We start from the raw sequence: 19,350 nt of genomic DNA, 5'->3' as shown, positions 1-19,350 counted from the left end.
GTTTGTGACATTTTGACCCAAATGGACAATTTAGGTGTTTTTATAGAGGGGGGGGGGGTAAACCACTCCAGAACCTAGCAGTTATCCCAGCTGTACGATAGAGCTTTTCATGGGGTTGGTTTAGCGGGTGTGGATGGAAGAAGGGAGGGAAGGACAAGCCAAACCATTGTGTGAGCTGGGAATCCACAGACACTGGGACTTACTGAAACATTGTTTTAGAGATAAGATGGATTTCCCTAGTCCGGTCCCAGATCTGTTTGTGCTCGGCCAGTTTGGCATGATAACGAGTGACCAAGAATTGGCTTGATCGCACAGACAGACTGGCAGTAAGGATTTCCCTCATTACTGTATATGGAATATCATCATGAATGTCTGACTGGATTGTGATTGATGTCATTTGTTTCTCCTCAGACTCCTATGARCCTAGTCGAGTGGAGAGAGTGTAACCTCTGACCTCTACGAATACCTTCGACATCTGGGGGGAAATCGTCTTTGATCACCGCTCCGTCCGTCCGTCCGTCCGCCCATCCGTCCGTCAACTTTCCAATCAATGCCTTGGTTAATGCCTATATAGTTCTTTTGAACAGAGCTCTATGGGGACTGGTTAAAAGTACTGCACTATATAGGGAATAAGGACGAAACTTAATCTCACTCAATGACCCCCCCCCCCCCAACCACTGTGCCCCCTTTTCACCAATACAAGCATTTTTAAAGCAACAGCAACAGTCCATAATATGCCTGCCTGACTCTGACCTGGTGCTCCAATGGCCTCCCGACTGCCAAACAAGACAATTACTGGGACCCATCTGTCCTCTGGCCTTCATCCTTCTACTCACACTCCACATCCTCCTCTTCACCATCTTCCTCTCCTTCCAGACGCTTCCAGTCATGAGCCAACCACTGTTGCTTAACGGGGTGATTCTCCTACCCTGTCCTGTCTGGTATTTTGTTTTTGTGTTGTTTTTTTGCATCCCAAATGGCAGCCTATTACCTTTATAGTGTACTACTTTTGACTAGGGTCCCGGTCAAATGTAGTACACTGTATAGGGAATAGGGTGCCATTTGGAATGCGGKTTTGGTTTTCTTGGAATTACATGTCTGCCATCGACTGTCTCCCAATACAACAGCACTGTGGTTCCTATGAATGTAAAGAAGTGCTTATGCTTTTCAATCACAAACAAATACTTTAAGACGAAACCACAATAAGACAAATGTCTCGTGTTACAATCAGTGTTACCTACGTACACCAAATGTAAATAATAATTGAGGCTTAAGGTTTTGTTCCAACAGACTTTTGTGATGTTTGTTGCTGAAAAACTGTATATTTTCTTACCTGTGTTGGAACTTACACTGAGTATACAAAACATTAAGAACAATTGCACTTTCCATGACATAGACTGACCAGGTGAATCCAGGTGAAGGTTATGATCCCTTATTGATGGCACTTGTTAAATCCACTTCAATTAGAGTAGATGAAGGGGAGGAGAATGGTTAAAGAAGGATGTTTAAGCCTTGAGACAATTGAGACATGGAATGTATACCATTCAGAAGGTGAATGGGCAAGACAAAACATTTAAGTGCCTTTGAACGGGGGTATGGCAGTATGTGCCAGGCGCACCAGTTTGCGTCAAGAACTGCAACACTGCTGGGTTTTTCAATAGTTTCCCATGTGTGTCAAGAACAATTCACCACCCAGTGGAGATCCAGCCAACTTGACACAACTGTGGGAAGCATTGGAGTCAACATGGGCCAGCATCCCTTTGGAACACTTTCAACACCTTATATAGTCCATGCCCCGACGAATTGAGTCTGTTCTGAGGGCAAAAGGGGGTGCAACTCAATATTAGGAAGGTGTTCCTAATGCTTGGTATACTCTGTGTATATGTCAAAGAAGAATCTGATTTTGAAGCTATACTCTTGAGATGTAATTACCAATTGATACATCTCTCCTGTTCTCTACACTTGTGTGTTTGTGGCTTGGCTGTGAGGCCTGAGAATGTACTTATATGTCAGGCTGGATCAGATTGAGAATAGCCTGGTCCCAGACTTGTTTTTGCCAACTCCTATATGGAAATTGCCGTGACCGTTGGCGTGACAGCAAAACAGATCTGGGGCCAGGGTAAATGTTTACAGTTGAAGTCGGAAGTTTACATACACCTTAGCCAAATGCATTTAAACTCAGTTTTTCACAATTCCTGATATTTAATCKGAGTAAGAATTCCCTGTTTTAGGTCAGTTAGGATCACCACTTTATTTTAAGAATGTGAAATGTCAGAATAATAGTAGAGATAATGATTTATTTCAGCTTTTATTTCTTTCATCACATTCCCAGTGGGTCAGAAGTTTACATACACTCAATTAGTATTTGGTAGCATTGCCTTTAAATTGTTGAACTTGGGTCAAACGTTTCAGGTAGCCTTCCACAAGCTTCCCACAATTAGTTGGGTGAATTTTGGCCCATTCCTCCTCACAGCTGGTGTAACTGAGTCAGGTTTGTAGAGGGTCAGGGGTTTGTGATGGCCACTCCAATACCTTGACTTWGTTGTCCTTAAGCCATCTTGCCACAACTTTGGAAGTATGCTTGGGGTCATTGTCCATTTGGAAGACCTATTTGCGACCAAGCTGTAACATCATGACCTTCCTGTCTTGAGATGTTGCTTCAATATATCCATATAATTTTCCTGCCTCATGATGCCATATATTTTGTGAAGTGCACCAGACCCTCCTGCAGAAAAGCACCCCCACAACATGATGCTGCCACCCCCGTGCTTCACAGTTGGGATGGTGTTCTTCGGCTTGCAAGCCTCCCCTTTTTCCTCCAAACATAACAATGGTCATTATGGCCAAACAGTTCTATTTTTGTTTCATCAGACCAGAGAACATTTCTCCAAAAAGTATGATATTTGTCCCCATGTGCAGTTGCAAACCYTAGTCTGGCTTTTTTATGGCAGTTTTGGAGCAGTGGCTTCTTCTTTGCTGAGCAGCCTTTCAGGTTATGTCGATTATAAGACTTGTTTTACTGTGGATATAGATAGTTTTGTACCTGTTTCCTCCAGCATCTTCACAAGGTCCTTTACTGTTGTTCTGGGATTGATTTGCACTTTTCGCACCAAAGTACGTTCATCTCTAGGAGACAGAACACGTCTCCTTCCTGAGCGATATGACGGCTGCGTGGTCCCATGGTGTTTATACTTGCGTACTATTGTTTGTACAGATGAACGTGGTGCCTTCAGGTGTTTGGAAATTTCTCCCAAGGATGAACCAGATTTGTGGAGGTCTCCAATTATTTTTCTGAGGTCCTGGCTGATTTCTTTTGATTTTTCCATCATGTCACATAAGGAGGCACTGAGTTTGAAGGTAGCCCTTGAAATACATCCACAGGTACACCTCCAATTGACTCAAATGATGTCAATTAGCCTATCAGAAGCTTCTAAAGCCATGACATCATTTTCGGCAATTTTCCAAGCTGTTTAAAGGCACAGTCAACATTGTGTATGTAAACTTATGACACACTGGAATTGTAATACAGTAAATTCTAAGTGAAATAATTTGTAAAAATTGTTGGAAAAATGACTTGTCATGCACAAAGTAGATGTCCTAACCAACTTGCCAAAACTATAGTTTGTTAACAAGAAATTTGTGGAGTGGTTGAAAAATGAGTTTTAATGACTCCAACCTAAGTGTATGTAAACTTCTAACTTCAACTGTATATAACACTGTGGTGTTTGTCACTCAGAGCAATACTGTTGTTGCACAGGGCTTCTCTTGGGGCTGCTTTGGGTGAGCAGCCGAGAGCCTGTGTATTAAAGGCCCAATCCCAGAACGACCCTTAGATGCAKTACAGTCTAGGGGTCCATTTGGGATGGGGCCTAAGAAATTGATCTCATTACACATCCATGTGTTAAATCTGTACCATTTGGTACTAAGAGTACCAGGGGTTGCACTGCTTAGTAATGTTATTGGTCACCTGTCTGTGAGTTGCTGGTGGTTTTGCATTGGTGGTATCCCTCAGGGGTGAATGTGAGGACCGTTACATTATATTTACAGTGCCACACCCCCAACATGACTGTGCCAAAGTGTGTCAAGACTGTGTCAGGGTGCGTCAAGACTGTGTCAGGGTGGTGTGACAGGTTAGAGTTTGTTTTTTCAGCATCAGCAATCGTAGCAGCATTTCATTTCACAAATGTATTTATGTTTGTTAATCACACCTCATACTGTACAAAATAAAAAAGTATATTTTAAATATATTTTCAAATGTTAAAGGTTTATAATTAACCTTGCAATTTCATTTGCTCACATAAGTCAATGTGAATATATATTTTTTTGTAACTAATGAATTTGGTGTTGCAATGAATGATAGACAGACGTAACATCTCAGTGTGCCTTGTACACATTTCTGTTTCTGTGGAAAAAGTCAATATTAGTGCACTATTTAGGATATAGGGTACCATTTGGGATGTACCCAATGTTTATTTGTGTTCAACACGTACAATTTATCTACTGTAACTAAGCTAATTTCTTCATTTCAACTGGACATGTTGTAATTCATTGTTAATTGTATATGGATAAGACCATTTTTAGGTATTTTGGAAATCAAAAATATATATTTTTGAAATAACTTTTCTGATATAAACTGTAAAACGTAAATTCATGAACCTGATAAATGTAAGCGTTGAACATATCAAACGCCTTGTAAGCTGGCAAAGAATTCTTCACTTTTGAATTTACTTCTAATTGTTATACACCTTGATGTTTTTGTTAAAATAACTGACTTGCATATTACATAAGCCTAAATGCAAGTCAACCAGTACTGGTTGAAAGATKTAGTTCTGAACCAAAACAGTTTTCTGTGTATAAAGACTTAACATTAAAAAAAACATTTTTGTCTGCTTGCTACAAACATACTGCTATTTTCTTTACCCCTTGTTTGAAGTTACATGGTATGGATGAATGTTACTTGATCTGGTTCAAGACATGCATAAGCAGGAAGTCAGTTTGAGCTTAAGTTTGTGATACTGGAGTCCTGATATCAAGCACAGGATAATGTTGATACCCTAGAATTAGAATGATTCTAATTCTAAGAATAATTTTACTTCAAATTTATTCTAGTTCTATGGTTTACACTACCAACACTCTGTCCTTCCCTGTAACTCTAGGCTAGGTTCCAGGTGGACTATAGTTATGTGGACATTGTAATAGACCTTTTGTACTGCAAGGTATTTATAGCATAGACTATTGTTGCACATCTTGCTGTGATATTTTCTAATTTCATACCGTCTTTACATCTTTTTTTGTAGACGCATACAGGCATCCATTTTTTTGTTTGTTCTTGCATGTGATGCGTCAGATGTTATGGAGAGAAAGGTATTTGCATATAATTGCATTTGGTACTATAGTATACCTGATAAGCAGCCGTTACATATTTCATATAATGCATATTTTATTTTCAAATTTTTACGGCAAGTATTTAAAATGAAAGCAAGGTATTTTTTTGATTATTCTAAAAAGGGATCTCTGTGTTTAAAGGCACATGTTTGTCTGTATTCATGGTATGATCGTTAAAAATGAGCATACATACAGTCATAGTGTGCTTCTGTTGTATAACATTGCAGATTATTAAATAAACTTTGCACGTAAGCTATGCCTCTGTTTTGTATTAACACTTCTGGGCCTCGCTAGCCCCTTACTACGCCAATGAGCAGCCATTTTGACTGTAACATTTTAACAGTATAATAAATAGATTTAATATATGCTATCGGGAAAATTATCTTTTGGTTGTGTTAATGAAGGTCTTGGGTAACATTAGAATACGAAAAAAATATATATTTCAAAGAACACAATAGCATTTTCATTAGTTTATATTACTGTGGGTGATCTGCTGCAAGGTTATTCTTGGAAAATGTGATATTTTGAAATAGAGCTCATATCTTACAAAGGTACAGTAAGTGTTTTGAAAACCTCCAAATCTGTTCTTTCTGATACTATAGAAATCCAAATATCTTACCTGCAAGTGACTCTGCAGGAGGATTTGAAAAAGTAGCGTTTTGGCATTTAGTCTAGAACAGAAGGCAGTCAAAATGAAGGCCTTGGCACTTCTAGTGCTAATATCACTGGAGAAATATGTATATGTACAGTCTATTTGGTTTCAGTACAAAGAGACAGTRAGTGAATCCTACAGATGTATTCATGATGAATTCAAGATACATTTTTATCTGTTTTATCTCAAATATTCTAAACTACACTATTCTGGCAGTGCAAACTAGGGGAGACGGGGCAATTGTATTTTACTCTATTGCTCAGAGACCACTTGAACTAGACCAGTCATTGTTTTATGTAAGTAACTTACATCTGTCTCCTAACCATTTATATGTCTGACATTTGGATCACAATACTGATTTTAATCCAAAAAGTCTGGACATTACATTTGCCCCTGTATGTGCCAGGGACAATTGTAAATGTAGCTGAGGTCAAAGGTAACAACTAAAAAAGAAACCGATACATTCACTTAACTTCAGAAGCATTCATGTTTATGAATGATCATATTATCAAAGACATATGGAATGGTTTTAGCCTAAAATATAATTATTTTTATGTATGTAACAAACATTTACAGTAACAGCCCTGTTTTTGCATGGTCATTTGGTTCCTCTCAAAACATCTGAATAGTCTGATGGTGACCAAATTATATTAGTTTACAAGTTATTTAGCACTCCACAGGAACCCACGGCTATTTAAAGTTCGTTTTTGTATAATTCATGTAGAATACATAAAATCCTAAAGTTGAAATAAAATACAAATCATAACTTGGCTGCTTGGCTCAGGGTCATTTTAACAACGCGTTACAATTGCCCCCAACCCACCAGCCATGACAAAACCTAATATGCCTAGCAAGTAACAGCAATAGTGACATGTCAATCATTTCAATGTTTAGCCAACATATAGTGATGAAAATGACTTGGACAGTATAATAAAAGTACAGCAGGTGAAAATAGTGAGATATTTGGCTGACACATTTCAAGCAAGGAGAGAACCTAAAGAACCTACCCTACATGGTTCCTTGAAGGTAGGCCGTGATTGAATCTGTCCATGGTGCTGGACAAGGTACAGTATATAACTGGTCTAGTAGCTCTGCATGGTGCTGTACTTCAGCTATAGAAGAACAACAGGTCTATTCAAACAGGGTCAGCGACGTAGGCCTGCCTGTACTCTTCCATTTTAGAACCCATAAGTACTTTTTGACAAGGGCCCAAAGTAGTAGTGCACATTAGGTAATAGGGTGCCATTTGGGATGCGCACATGATCAAAGCTAGCCTCGTTGGCATATGAACAGCATTTGAACGTCCAAATATAACAATGATGTTTGTTATTTCCTCTTGTTCAGGCATTCTCATGTGGTGTCCTTCCCTCCCTGGGATTGACTCATCTTACCATGAACGGATTGTCCTGTCTTCAAAAGGTTAACAAATAATGAACTGTTGTGTATCTTCCATTCATGTTGACGTACCAATTCTTACCATATTCTATCTATAGTGTCAGCTTAACAGTGTGACTTCATAAAAACCAAGCTAGTTACAGGATAGTAAAGTTGTCATGTTATGGGGCAATAGGATGAGTAAACTGAGTGCAGTGTGCGTTCACACAGACAAATGGAAATCAATAGAGGCTTAATGGAAAACCAGTAGTACATCTGGTACTTCATTGAGTAATCCCATATACCAGGAAATATATATATGAAGAGTTTCATTCCAAAACGCCATATATAAACACTCAAACTGGACTGTTTTATCTCCATCTCTTCTTGCCCTTTGTGCTGTTGTCTGTGCCCAATAATGTTTGTACGATGTTTTGTGCTGCTACCATGTTGTGCTGCTGCCGTGTTATGTTGCTACCATGTTGTTGTCAGGTTGTGTTGCTACCATGCTGTGTTTTCATGTGTTGCTGCCATGCTATGTCTCTCTTTATGTAGTGTTGTGGTGTCTCTCTTGTTGTGATGTGTGTTTTGTCCTATATATATATATATATATAATTATTATTATTTATTTATTTTATCCCAGCCCCCGTCCCTGCAAGAAGCCTTTTGGTAGGCCGTCATTGTAAATAAGAATTTGTTCTTAACTGACTTGCCTAGTTAAATAAAGGTTCAATAAAATATACATTTTCAGAAATGTTGGTAAATTAGCTTTTATTGTTTAAAGAATTTATGAAAGTGATTAGTGTGTTTTTGTTCACTACCTAATCATGACATGTTCAATGACAGACATATTTATTTAAAATATATCACTTGATGGTTTCATTTCAGAGAGACAAAACAAGCATTTAGCTACACCCGCAATAACATCTGCTAAATACACTATATGCACAAAGGAATGTGGACACCTCTTCAAATTTGTGGATTTGGCTATTTCAGCCATACAGGATGCTGACAGGTGTATCAATTCGAGCACACAGCCATGCAATCTCCATAGACAAACATCAGCAATATAATGGCCTTACTGAATAGCTCAGTGACTTTCAACGTGGCAACATCATAGGATGCCACCTTTCCAACAAGTCAGTTCGTAAGATTTCTGCCCTGCTAGAGTTGTCCCGGTCAACTGTAAGTGCTGTTATTGTGAAATGGAAACATCTAGGAGCAACAACGAGAAGTAGTAGGCCACACAAACTCGCGGAACGGGACCGCCGAGTGCTGAAGCACGTAGCGTGTAAAAATCGTATGTCCTCGGATGCAACACTCACTACAGAGTTCCAAACTGCCTCTAGAAGCAACGTCAGCACAATAACTGTTCGTTGGGAGCTTCATGAAATGGGGTTCCATTGCCGAGCAGCTGCACACAAGCCTAAAATCACCAGGCACAATGCCATGGGTCGGCTGGAGTGGTGTAAAGCTCGCCGCCATTGGACTCTTGAGCAGTGGAAGTGCGTTGTCTGGAATGATGAATCAAGCTTTACCATCTGGCAGTCCGACAAACAAATCTGGGTTTGGCAGATGACAGGAGAACACTACCAGCCCCAATGCATAGTGCCAACTGTAAAGTTTGGTGGAGGAGGAATAATGGTCTGGGGCTCTTTTTCATGGTTCGGGCGAGATCGGTGTGTGGAAGAACTTGACTGCCCTGCACAGAGCCCTGACCTCAACAACATCAAACATCTTTGGGATTAATTGGAACGGCAACTACGAGCTGGCCTAATCGCCCAACATCAGTTTCTGACGATGTTAATGCTCTTGTGGCTGAATGGAAGTCCCTGCAGCAATGTTCCAACATCTAGTGGAAAGCCTTCTGAGAAGAGTGGAAGCTGTTATAGCAGCAAAGTGGGGGCAACTCCATATTAATGGCCATGATTTTGGAATGAGATGTTCAATGAGCAGATGTCCACCTACTTTTGGTCATATAGTGTATGTGAACAATAACATTTCATTTGGTATTTTGGTATTTTATTAGGATCCCCATTAGCTGTTGCAAAAGCAGCAGCTACTCTTCCTGGGGTCCACACAAAGCATGAAACATAATACAGAATTACATAACACAGAACATCATTAGACAAGAACAGCTCAAGGACAGAACTACATACATGTTTAAAAAGGCACACGTAGCCTACATATAAATGCAAACTATCTAGGTCAAATAGGGGAGAGGCGTTGCGCCAAGAGATGTTGCTTTATCTGTTTTTTGAAACCAGGTTTGCTGTTTATTTGAGCAATATGAGATGGAAGGAAGTTCCATGCAATAAGGGCTCTATATAATACTGTACGTTTTCTTGAATTTGTTCTGGATTTGAGGACTATGAAAAGACCCCTGGTGGCATGCCTGGTGGGATAAGTGTCTGTGTCAGAGTTGTGTGTAAGTTGACTATGCAAACAATTTGGGATTTTCAACACATTAATGTTCCTTATAAAAAGAAGAAGTGATGCAGTCCGTCTCTCCTCAACTCTTAGCCAAGAGAGACTGGCATGTATAGTATTTATATCAGCCCTCTGATATAATTAAGAGCAAAACGTGTCGCTCTGTTCTGGGCCAGCTGCAGCTTAACTAGGTTTTTCCTTGCAGCATTGGACCACACGACTGGTCAAAAATCATGATTAGACAAAACTAGAGCCTGCAGAACTTGCTTTTTGGAGTGTGGTGTCAAAAAAGCAGAGCATCTCTTTATTACGACGAGACTTCTCCCCATCTTTGCAACCATTGAATCTATATGTTTTGACCATGACAGATTACAATCTAAGGTACAATCTAAGGTAACGCCAAGTAATTTAGTCTCCTCAACTTGTTCAACAGCCACACCATTCATTACCAGATTTAGCTGAGGTCTAGCACTTAAGGAATGATTTGTACCAGATGCTCTTAGTTTTAGAGATGTTCAGGACCAGTTTATTACTGGCCACCCATTCCAAAACAGACTGCAACTCTTTGTTAAAGGTTTCAGTGACTTCATAAGCTGTGGTTGCTGATGCGTATATGGTTGCATCATCAGCATACATGGACACACATGCTTTGTTTAATGCCAGTGGCAGATCGTTGGTAAAAATAGAAAAGATTAGAGGGCCTTTGATTTGAATAATACTTTTTTGGCAAAATGCTATATTTCTGCCTCACCATTAGATAAGTAAGTAATACTGATAGGTTTTATACGGTCAAATGTAACAAATAACTACATTTAAAACGTCAATATACAGTGCATTCGGAAAGTATTCAAACCCTTTCACTTTTTCCATATTTTGTTACGTTATAGCCTTATTCTAAAATTGATGAAATGTTTTTTTTTCTTTTTTAGTTCACCTTATTTAACCAGGTAGGCTAGTTGAGAACAAGTTCTCATTTACAACTGCAACCTGGCCAAGAATAAAGCAAAGCAGTTTGACACATACAACAACACAGAGTTACACATGGAATAAACAAACATACAGTCAATAATACAGTAGCAAAAAGTCTATATACAGTGTGTGCAAATGAGGTAAGATAAGGGAGGTAAGGCAATAAATAGGCCATTGTGGCGAAGTAATCACAATATACCAATTAAACACTGGAGTGATTAATGACCAGCAGATGAATGTGCAAGTAGAGATACTGGGGTGCAAAGGAGCAAGATAAATACAGTATGGGGATGAGGTAGTTGGATGGGCTATTTACAGATGAGCTATGTACAGGTGCAGTGCTGCTCTGACAGCTGGTCCTTTAAGCTAGTGAGGGAGATATGAGTCTCCAGCTTCATTGATTTTTGCAGTTCGTTCCAGTCATTGGCAGCAGAGAACTGGAAGGAAAGGCGACCAAAGGAGGAATTGGCTTTGGGGGTGACTAGTGAGATATACCTGCTGGAGCGCGTGCTACGGTGGGTGCTGCTCTGGTGACCAGTGAGCTGAGATAAGGCAGGGCTTTACCTAGCAGAGACTTGTAGATGACCTGGAACCAGTGGGTTTGGCGGCGAGTATGAAGCGAGGGCCAGCCAACGAGAGCGTACAGGTCGCTATGGTGGGTATTATATGGAGCTTTGGTGACAAAACGGATGGCACTGTGATAGACTGCATCCAATTTGTTGAGTAGAGTGTTGGAGGCTATTTTGTAAATGACATCGCCAAAGTCGAGGATCGGTAGGATGGTCATTTTTACGAGGGTATGTTTGGCAGCATGAGTGAAGGATGCTTTGTTGCGAAATAGGAAGCCGATTCTAGATTTAATTTTGGATTGGAGATGCTTAATGAGTCTGGAAGGAGAGTTTACAGTCTAACCAGACACCTAGGTATTTGTAGTTGTCCACATATTCTAAGTCAGAACCGTCCAGAGTAGTGATGCTGGACGGGCGGGCAGGTGCGGGCAGCGATCGGTTGAAGAGCATGCATTTAGTTTTACTTGCATTTAAGAGCAGTTGGAGGCAACGGGAGGAGAGTTGTATGGCATTGAAGCTTGTCTGGAGGTTAGTTAACACAGTGTCCAAAGAAGGGCCAGAWGTATACAGAATGGTGTCGTRTGCGTAGAGGTGGATCAGAGAATCACCAGAGGCAAGAGCGACATCATTGATGTATACAGAGAAGAGAGTCGCCCCGAGAATTGAACCCTGTGGCACCCCCATAGAGACTTGTCAGAGGTCCAGACAACAGGCCTTCCGATTTGACACACTGAACTCTATCAGAGAAGTAGTTGGTGAACCATGCGAGGCAGTCATTTGAGAAACCAAGGCTGTTTAGTCTGCCGATAAGAATGTAATAAATAAATAAATAAAAATTATAATCAATCCACACACAATACCCCATAATGGTAAAGCGAAAATAGGTTTTTAGAAATGTTTGCAATTTTATTACAAATAAAAAACTGAAAAAGCATTCAGACCCTTTGCAATGAAACTCGAAATTGAGCTCAGGTGCATCCTGTTTCCATTGATCATCCTTGAGAAGTTTCTACAACTTGTTTGGAGTGCACCTGTGGTAAATTCAATTGATTGGACAGGATTTGGAAAGGCACACACCTGTCTATATCAGGTCCCACAGTTGACAGTGCATGTCAGAGCAAAAAAAAGCCATGAGGTCAAACGAATTGTCCGTAGAGCTCCGACACAGGATTGTGTCGAGGCACAAATCTGGAGAAGGATACCAAAACATGTCTGCAGCATTGAAGGTCCCCAAGAACACAGTGGCCTCCATCATTCTTAAATGGAAAAAGTTTGGAACCACCAAGACTCTTCCTAGAGCTGGCCGCCCGAACAAACTGAGCAATCGGGGGAGAAGGGCATTGGTCAGGGAGGTGACTAAGAACCCGATGGTCACACTGATAAAGCTCCAAAGTTCCTCTGTAGAGATGGGAGAACCTTCCAGAAGGACAACCATCTCTGCAGCACTCCACCAATCAGGCCTTTATGGTAGAGTGGCCAGACGGAGCCCCTCAGTAAAAGGCACATGACTTGGAGTTTTCCAAAAGGCACCTAAAGTACTCTCAGAGCATGAGAAACAAGATTTTCTGGTCTGATGAAACCAAGATTGAACCCTTTGGCCTGAATAACAAGTGCCACGTCTAGAGGTAACCTTGCACCATTCCTATGGTGAAGCATGGTGGTCGCAGCATCATGCTGTGGGAATGTTTTTCAGCGGCAGGGACTGGGAGACTAGTCAGGATCGAGGAAAAGATCCTTGATGAAAACCTGCTCCAAGCGCTCAGGATCTCAGACTGGGGCGAATGTTTATCTTCCAACAGGACAATGACCCGAAGCACACAGCCAAGACAACACAGGAGTGGCTTCGGGACAAGTTTCTGAATGTTCTTGAGTGGCCCAGCCAGAGCCCGGACTTGAACCTGATCGAACATCTCTAGAGAGACCTGAAAATAGCTGTTTAGTGACGCTCCCATCCAACCTGACAGAGCTTGAGAGGATCTGCAGAGACAAACTCTCCAAATAAAGGTGTGCCAAGCTTGTAGCGTCATACACAAGAAGACTCAAAGCTGTAAATGCTCCCAATGGTGCTTCAACAAAGTACTGAATAAAGGGTCTGAATACTTATGTAAATGTGATATTTCAGTTTGAAATTTTTTATAAATTAGCAAACATTTCTAAAAACCTGTTTTTGCTTTGTCATTATGGACTATTGTGTGTAGATTAATGAGGGGGGGGGGAAAACAATGTAATCAATTTTAGAATAAGACTAACGTAACAAAATATGAAAAAAGTGAAAGAGTATGAATACTTTCCGAATACACTGTATATATACAGTATATATATATTTATCTAATTCCATACAGTAATTTGAGCTTTAAATGTAAAACATTTACATTTTACATTTTAGTCATTTAGCAGATGCTCTTATCCAGAGCGACCACATATCACTGTCAATTACACAGGATGAGAACATTCCATTACAGCTAAACAATGGATATATAGCGTTTTGCAAAGAAAACACATGTTAATACACATCTAAAATCTATGAATAAAAAATCTGAGAACAGGAATATTTTACATACACATGAAGCTACACATAAGCAATCATTTCTAGTGAAAAACACAAATGTGAAAAATGTGTGGATATTGTGTTTTGGAAATAAACTCTTCATATACAGTACACACACGCAAACACATTAATTGATCAGTTCCTGCTCGTGAAATGACAATGCAATAATAGGTTATCTCAGAATCGGGTTTAGCTAAATTCATAACATCAGTGAGAATGTTGTGTTTTGTTCATTTTCTAGTCTAAAGTCGCTACCCGGGGCTTGGTGGTACCACACATGGTTGTTTGTTATTGTATCCTGCCCTATTGTATCTTGACTTTCTGTCTCAGTTGTACTACTGAACCTCACACTTTCCATAGTAAAAGGGGTTAAAGATCAGAACCAGGACCAGCACCACAATCGGACCGTGTTAGGGACTGATAGGAAACAGATTGCCTGGGCCCCATCCATCGTCAGATTGAGAGTCATTAAATAGGCAAACATATTAGCAGTATGTATGAGTCGTATTGTATGCCTGTAATCTACAGTAGGTTTCACAGCCTAATAGGCGAACTGACCACAGTTACACCTTTCCCTCCCTGGTTTTTAGCTCAATGGGTATTTTGTCTTTTGTTGTGATTGGTCACATGGAATCAAGTGCCATTGTGTGTAGGTCCTGCCTGCCTGCTGCATTGTGGGTAGCCGTAGTTGTAGCCTACAGGACGGTCGAGTCCCAAATTGCACCTGGTTAAAAGTCCTGGTTAAAAGTGCAATTTGGAATGTCCTGGTTAAAAGTCCTGGTTAAAAGTGCAATTTGGAATGCACTCGATGTGCCTATCTATGTGGAGTAGATATGCTACAGATCACAAGATTAGAGATGCCCTGTTCCCAGTCATGGAACCTGCCCACTTTCCCCACTCTGACTATCAGACCCAGTTGTCACCAACTGATTAAAACATCTCCACTTGTGCATTAAAAAAATTACATTCAGAAAAAAGATTCTCACTTCAATGTAAAAGGGTGATTACTGCTTGGCCTGGCATATCTGATTCATGTAATCACCATATTTTATTTTATCTGGGAAAGACAGCATAAACACAAGGCCTAGAGCGAACAGAGCGGTGGCTGTTTTCACTTTCTGACAACTGAAAATAAGACATGGCGCCAGAGCCAGTTGACGTCCAGGTGTTTGGCACAGAGAGGAAGTTCGTTCTGCTGTTCTCCAGTCTCAGGGGACTGGCAGATCTGAGGGCTGTTGCCAGACAGCGGTGGGGTTTTATAGGGGAGGGGGCGGATGGAACTTCCTCAGAGTTATTGAGGCCATCTGATATGGTTAATAAGACCTGGTGGTGACATCTCATTTGGCGTTTGATATGACTACCAGCAAGATATGCAATAGCTTAATAATTACATGTTTCTATCTAAGTCATCAGTATTGTCCTCATAAGTCTCCCCTTGTCGAAAGCTTTAGACTACTTGGTTCCAAATTGAAGCGATTACTCTGACTTGGCTGGAGCCAACCCATTGACGTTTAAAGCCAGGCACCACAGGCGAAAATACATTTTTGCATCTACCTATCAATTTTGAGATATGTTGGTATTTTTGACCATTAACATTTGTATTTTCAAAAAGTAAACATAAAACTGTAAAAAGCTTAATGAAAATTTGTATGAACTTGAACCACTTTAAAATGGACGTAGATCCATTTCCAATCCCACTACAATATTTTAGACATCATTTCAAAGCCCATTTCATAGAGAATGTTACAAACTGGGCTATATTTAGTAACCTAATTTAAAGAGATGGTGATTTGGTCTAAATAGGCTTTGGCGTTTGGTAGTCTAAATTCAGTGTACTTGTACTTAATTGCAATTTCCAGAAAGTCAGACTCTTCCCACACACCAACTTATTTTTATTAGCTTCAGAAGCATCTGCATTCACCACATTTTGTGTGGTTATCTTTAGATATATTCTCCAGACTTGCCCAGAGGGAATTGTACCTTTTTTATCATAGATAAAACGTTATTTGTAAAAATACGTCAAACATGCATTTTACGTACATCTTTAGTATTTTACAGATAAAATATGAAAAAAAGTATTTATCCACAATCTGCTCTGGACAAGTCTGTCACGTTCTGACCCTAGTTCTTTTGTTATTTCTTTGTTTTAGTGTGGTCAGGGCGTGAGTTGGGTGGGTAATCTATGTTCGTTTGTCTATGTTGTTTTTTTCGTGTTAGTTGTCTCTGATTGAGAATCATACTTAGGTAGCCTTTTCCACCTGGGTTTCGTGGGTGGTTATTTCCTGTTTAGTGTTTGTGTGGTTCACATTACGGGACTGTTTCGGTTTTCATTTTGTCTCACTTTGTCAGTTTGTATTTTGTCGTATTCATTCTCATTAAAAGTCATTATGGATACGTACCACGCTGCATTTTGGTCTTCCAATCCTTCCTACTACTCCTCATCAGAGGAGGAAGAAGAAAGCTGTTACAGGGCCTGGAGTGTCTTAACAAAGAAACTTAAATTTAGACTGACTTCATCCAGTGTCCAGAAAAATGTAATATTGCAATAAACACGTATTTAATGATATCACCTCATTTCAGACACTTTTTATTAGAAAAAAGTAGTTGATTGTGATATGATTAAGGGACAAAAATTACGTTAGGAGGGTGTGGCCTTACATCCCTTTGTCCCAAATAGCATACACACTTGTAAAAAGTAGTGCACTGTGTAGGGAATAGGGTGCCATTTGAAATGGAGTCCATTTGTCTTGTGGGTTAATTGGCCCAGCATCATGAACATTTACTCCAGCTTTATAGATTGGGCAGCAGGTCAATGTGCCAAATATCCCCACACCAGTAGATGTTAGCTCAGCCATTTCTCTCTCTCTCTGTTTAAGTCGGAAGTTTACATACACCTTAGCCAAATACATTTAAACTCAGTTTTTCATAATTCCTGACATTTAATCCTAGTAAAAATTCCCTGTCTTAGGTCAGTTAGGATCACCACTTTATTTTAAGAATGTGAAATGTCAGAATAATAGTAGAGATAATGATTTCTTTCAGCTTTTATTTCTTTCATCACATTGCCAGTGGGTCAGAAGTTCACATACACTCAATTAGTATTTGGTAGCATTGCCTTTAAATTGTTGAACTTGGGTCAAACGTTTCGGGTAGCCTTCCACAAGCTTCCCACAATTAATTGGGTGAATTTTGTCCCATTCCTCCTGACAGAGCTGGTGTAACTGAGTCAGGTTTGTAGGCCTCCTTGATCGCACACGCTTTTTCAATTCTGCCCACAAATTTTCTATGGGATTGAGGTCAGGGCTTTGTGATGGCCACTCCTGTAATGGCTCTCGTTGGTGGTAGAATGAAGAGTGGACCAAGGCCCAGCGTGGTAGGCATACATCGTCTTTTTATTTGATGACACCAAACAAAATAACAAAGTCAAAATACGAAAGCGCACAGTTCTGTAAGGCTAAGAAACTAAACAGAAAACAAGATCCTACAAAACCCAAAAGGCAAATGACAACTTATATATGATCCCCAATCAGAGACAACGATAGACAGCTGCCTCTGATTGGGAACCACATTCGGCCAAACACAAAGAAATAGAAAACATTGACTTTCCCACCCGAGTCACACCCTGACCTAACCAAACATAGAGAATAATAAGGATCTCTAAGGTCAGGGCGTGACAACTCCAATACCTTGACTTTGCTGTCCTTAAGCCATTTTGCCACAACTTTGGAAGTATGCTTGTGGTCATTGTCCATTTGGAAGACCCATTTGCGAGCAAGCTTTAACTTCCTGACTGATGTCTTTGCTTCAATATATCCACCAAATTTTCCTACCTCATGATGCCATCTATTTTGTGAAGTGCGCCAGTCCCTCCTGCAGCAAAGCACCCCCACAACATGATGCTGCCCGTGCTTCACGGGTGGGATGGTGTTCTTCGGCTTGCAAGCCTCCCCCTTTTTCCTCCAATCATAACGATGGTCATTATGGCCAAACAGTTATATTTTTGTTTCATCAGATCAGAGGACATTTCTGAGGTCTTGGCTGATTTCTTTTGATTTTCCCATGATGTCAAGCAAAGAGGCACTGAGTTTGAAGGTAGGCCTTGAAATACATCCACAGGTACACCTCCAATTCCCACCTGAGGAGGGGTGCTCCATGGTGACAGAGAGGCCACCGGAGGCAGGGCAGTGGGAAGATGGCAGAGCAGTGGGAGGCGAGTTACAAGTGGATCGGGAATTCAATGAGGCCTTTGGGAAGAAGGGCTTACATTTTGTGCACTTAAACGTCTGAAGCCTACTACCGAAGATCGATGAGATACGTCTGTTGGTTTGCAAGTCAGAGGTGGGTGTCTTATGTTTTACTCCGACATGGTTGGATTAATCTGTTTGTGACTCAGAAATTGAGATAAGTAATTACTCTGTTGTCAGGAAGGATCAGAATCGGAACGGTGGGGGAATATGTGCGTTTGTAAGATCAGACATTGCTTTTAACGTCAGATTTAAACGCTGATCTGGAGATTGTCTGGCTGGATATCTGCCTTCCCAAAACCAAGCCGATTTTGTTATAGGCCGCCCAAGCAGAATGCATTCTATGAAGAGTCTTGAAATTGTGTTGTCAAACTGTAATGATTCGCTGTTGACGGAAATCATTTTGTTAGGGGATTTCAATACTGATGTCTGCAAAAAGAATAGTCCAACCCACAATGTATTTATGCACTTTTGTAGATCACTTGCTCTGACCCAAATTATAAAAGATCCCACCAGGATATGTGAAACAGTGCAAAGTACAATTGACTTAATATTGGTGTCTGATAAATCTAAAATATTGCAGAGTGGAGTAATAGTCTATGGAATCAGTGATCATTTTATTACATTTTGCCCAAGGAGGATTTTTAAAGATATATTTAAGTGTCACAAAACCGTTAGAATCAGAGGACTCAAAAAATACTGTGTAGAAAAGTTTAGGGGGAAGTGGGTAAAATTGACTGGTCACCTGTGCTAGATAGTGTAGGGGTAGACAGTGCCTGGGAAGCCTTTAAATGTAGATTCCTTGATGTGGTGAATGTGATGGCTCACATTAGATGTGTCAGGGTAAAGCAGAGATCTAGCCCTTGGTTTAATCATGAGATTCTAGAATCTATCCAAATTTCTTAAGGCCTTTAAGAAATTTAAGAACTCTCAAGAGCAGCATGATTTTGTCCTATATAAACATCACAGAAATGAAACACAGAGCAAGATGGATGAAGCTAAGAGGGGTTACTTTGCTGAGAAAATAATTGAAAACAAAAATTACCCTAAAAAGCTTTGGAAATCATTTAAGGAACTAGGCTGTAGTAGTAGTACCAAAAACAAACTAAACAGTATTGGACTGAACATCAAAGGGGAGATGGTATATGAAAAGGCAGAGGTTGCCAATGAATTCAACTA

General features: G+C 40.2%; 1 protein-coding gene across 1 annotated transcript in view; it reads left to right on the top strand.

Annotated features, from left to right (window-relative positions):
* LOC139023118 (uncharacterized) overlaps positions 1 to 5,637 on the top strand; it is a 48,402-nt gene extending 42,765 nt beyond the window's left edge. The window contains exon 7 of the mRNA XM_070435524.1: positions 412 to 5,637. Within this exon, the coding sequence (XP_070291625.1) occupies positions 412 to 446 (35 nt within the window). The 3' untranslated portion in view covers positions 447 to 5,637. The remainder of the gene's footprint in view (positions 1 to 411) is intronic.
* Positions 5,638 to 19,350: the final 13,713 nt, after the last annotated feature.

This window comes from Salvelinus sp. IW2-2015, linkage group LG27 (assembly GCF_002910315.2).
Source record: "Salvelinus sp. IW2-2015 linkage group LG27, ASM291031v2, whole genome shotgun sequence".
Lineage (NCBI taxonomy): Eukaryota > Metazoa > Chordata > Actinopteri > Salmoniformes > Salmonidae > Salvelinus > Salvelinus sp. IW2-2015.
This window is presented reverse-complemented; position numbering and strand designations above follow the sequence as displayed.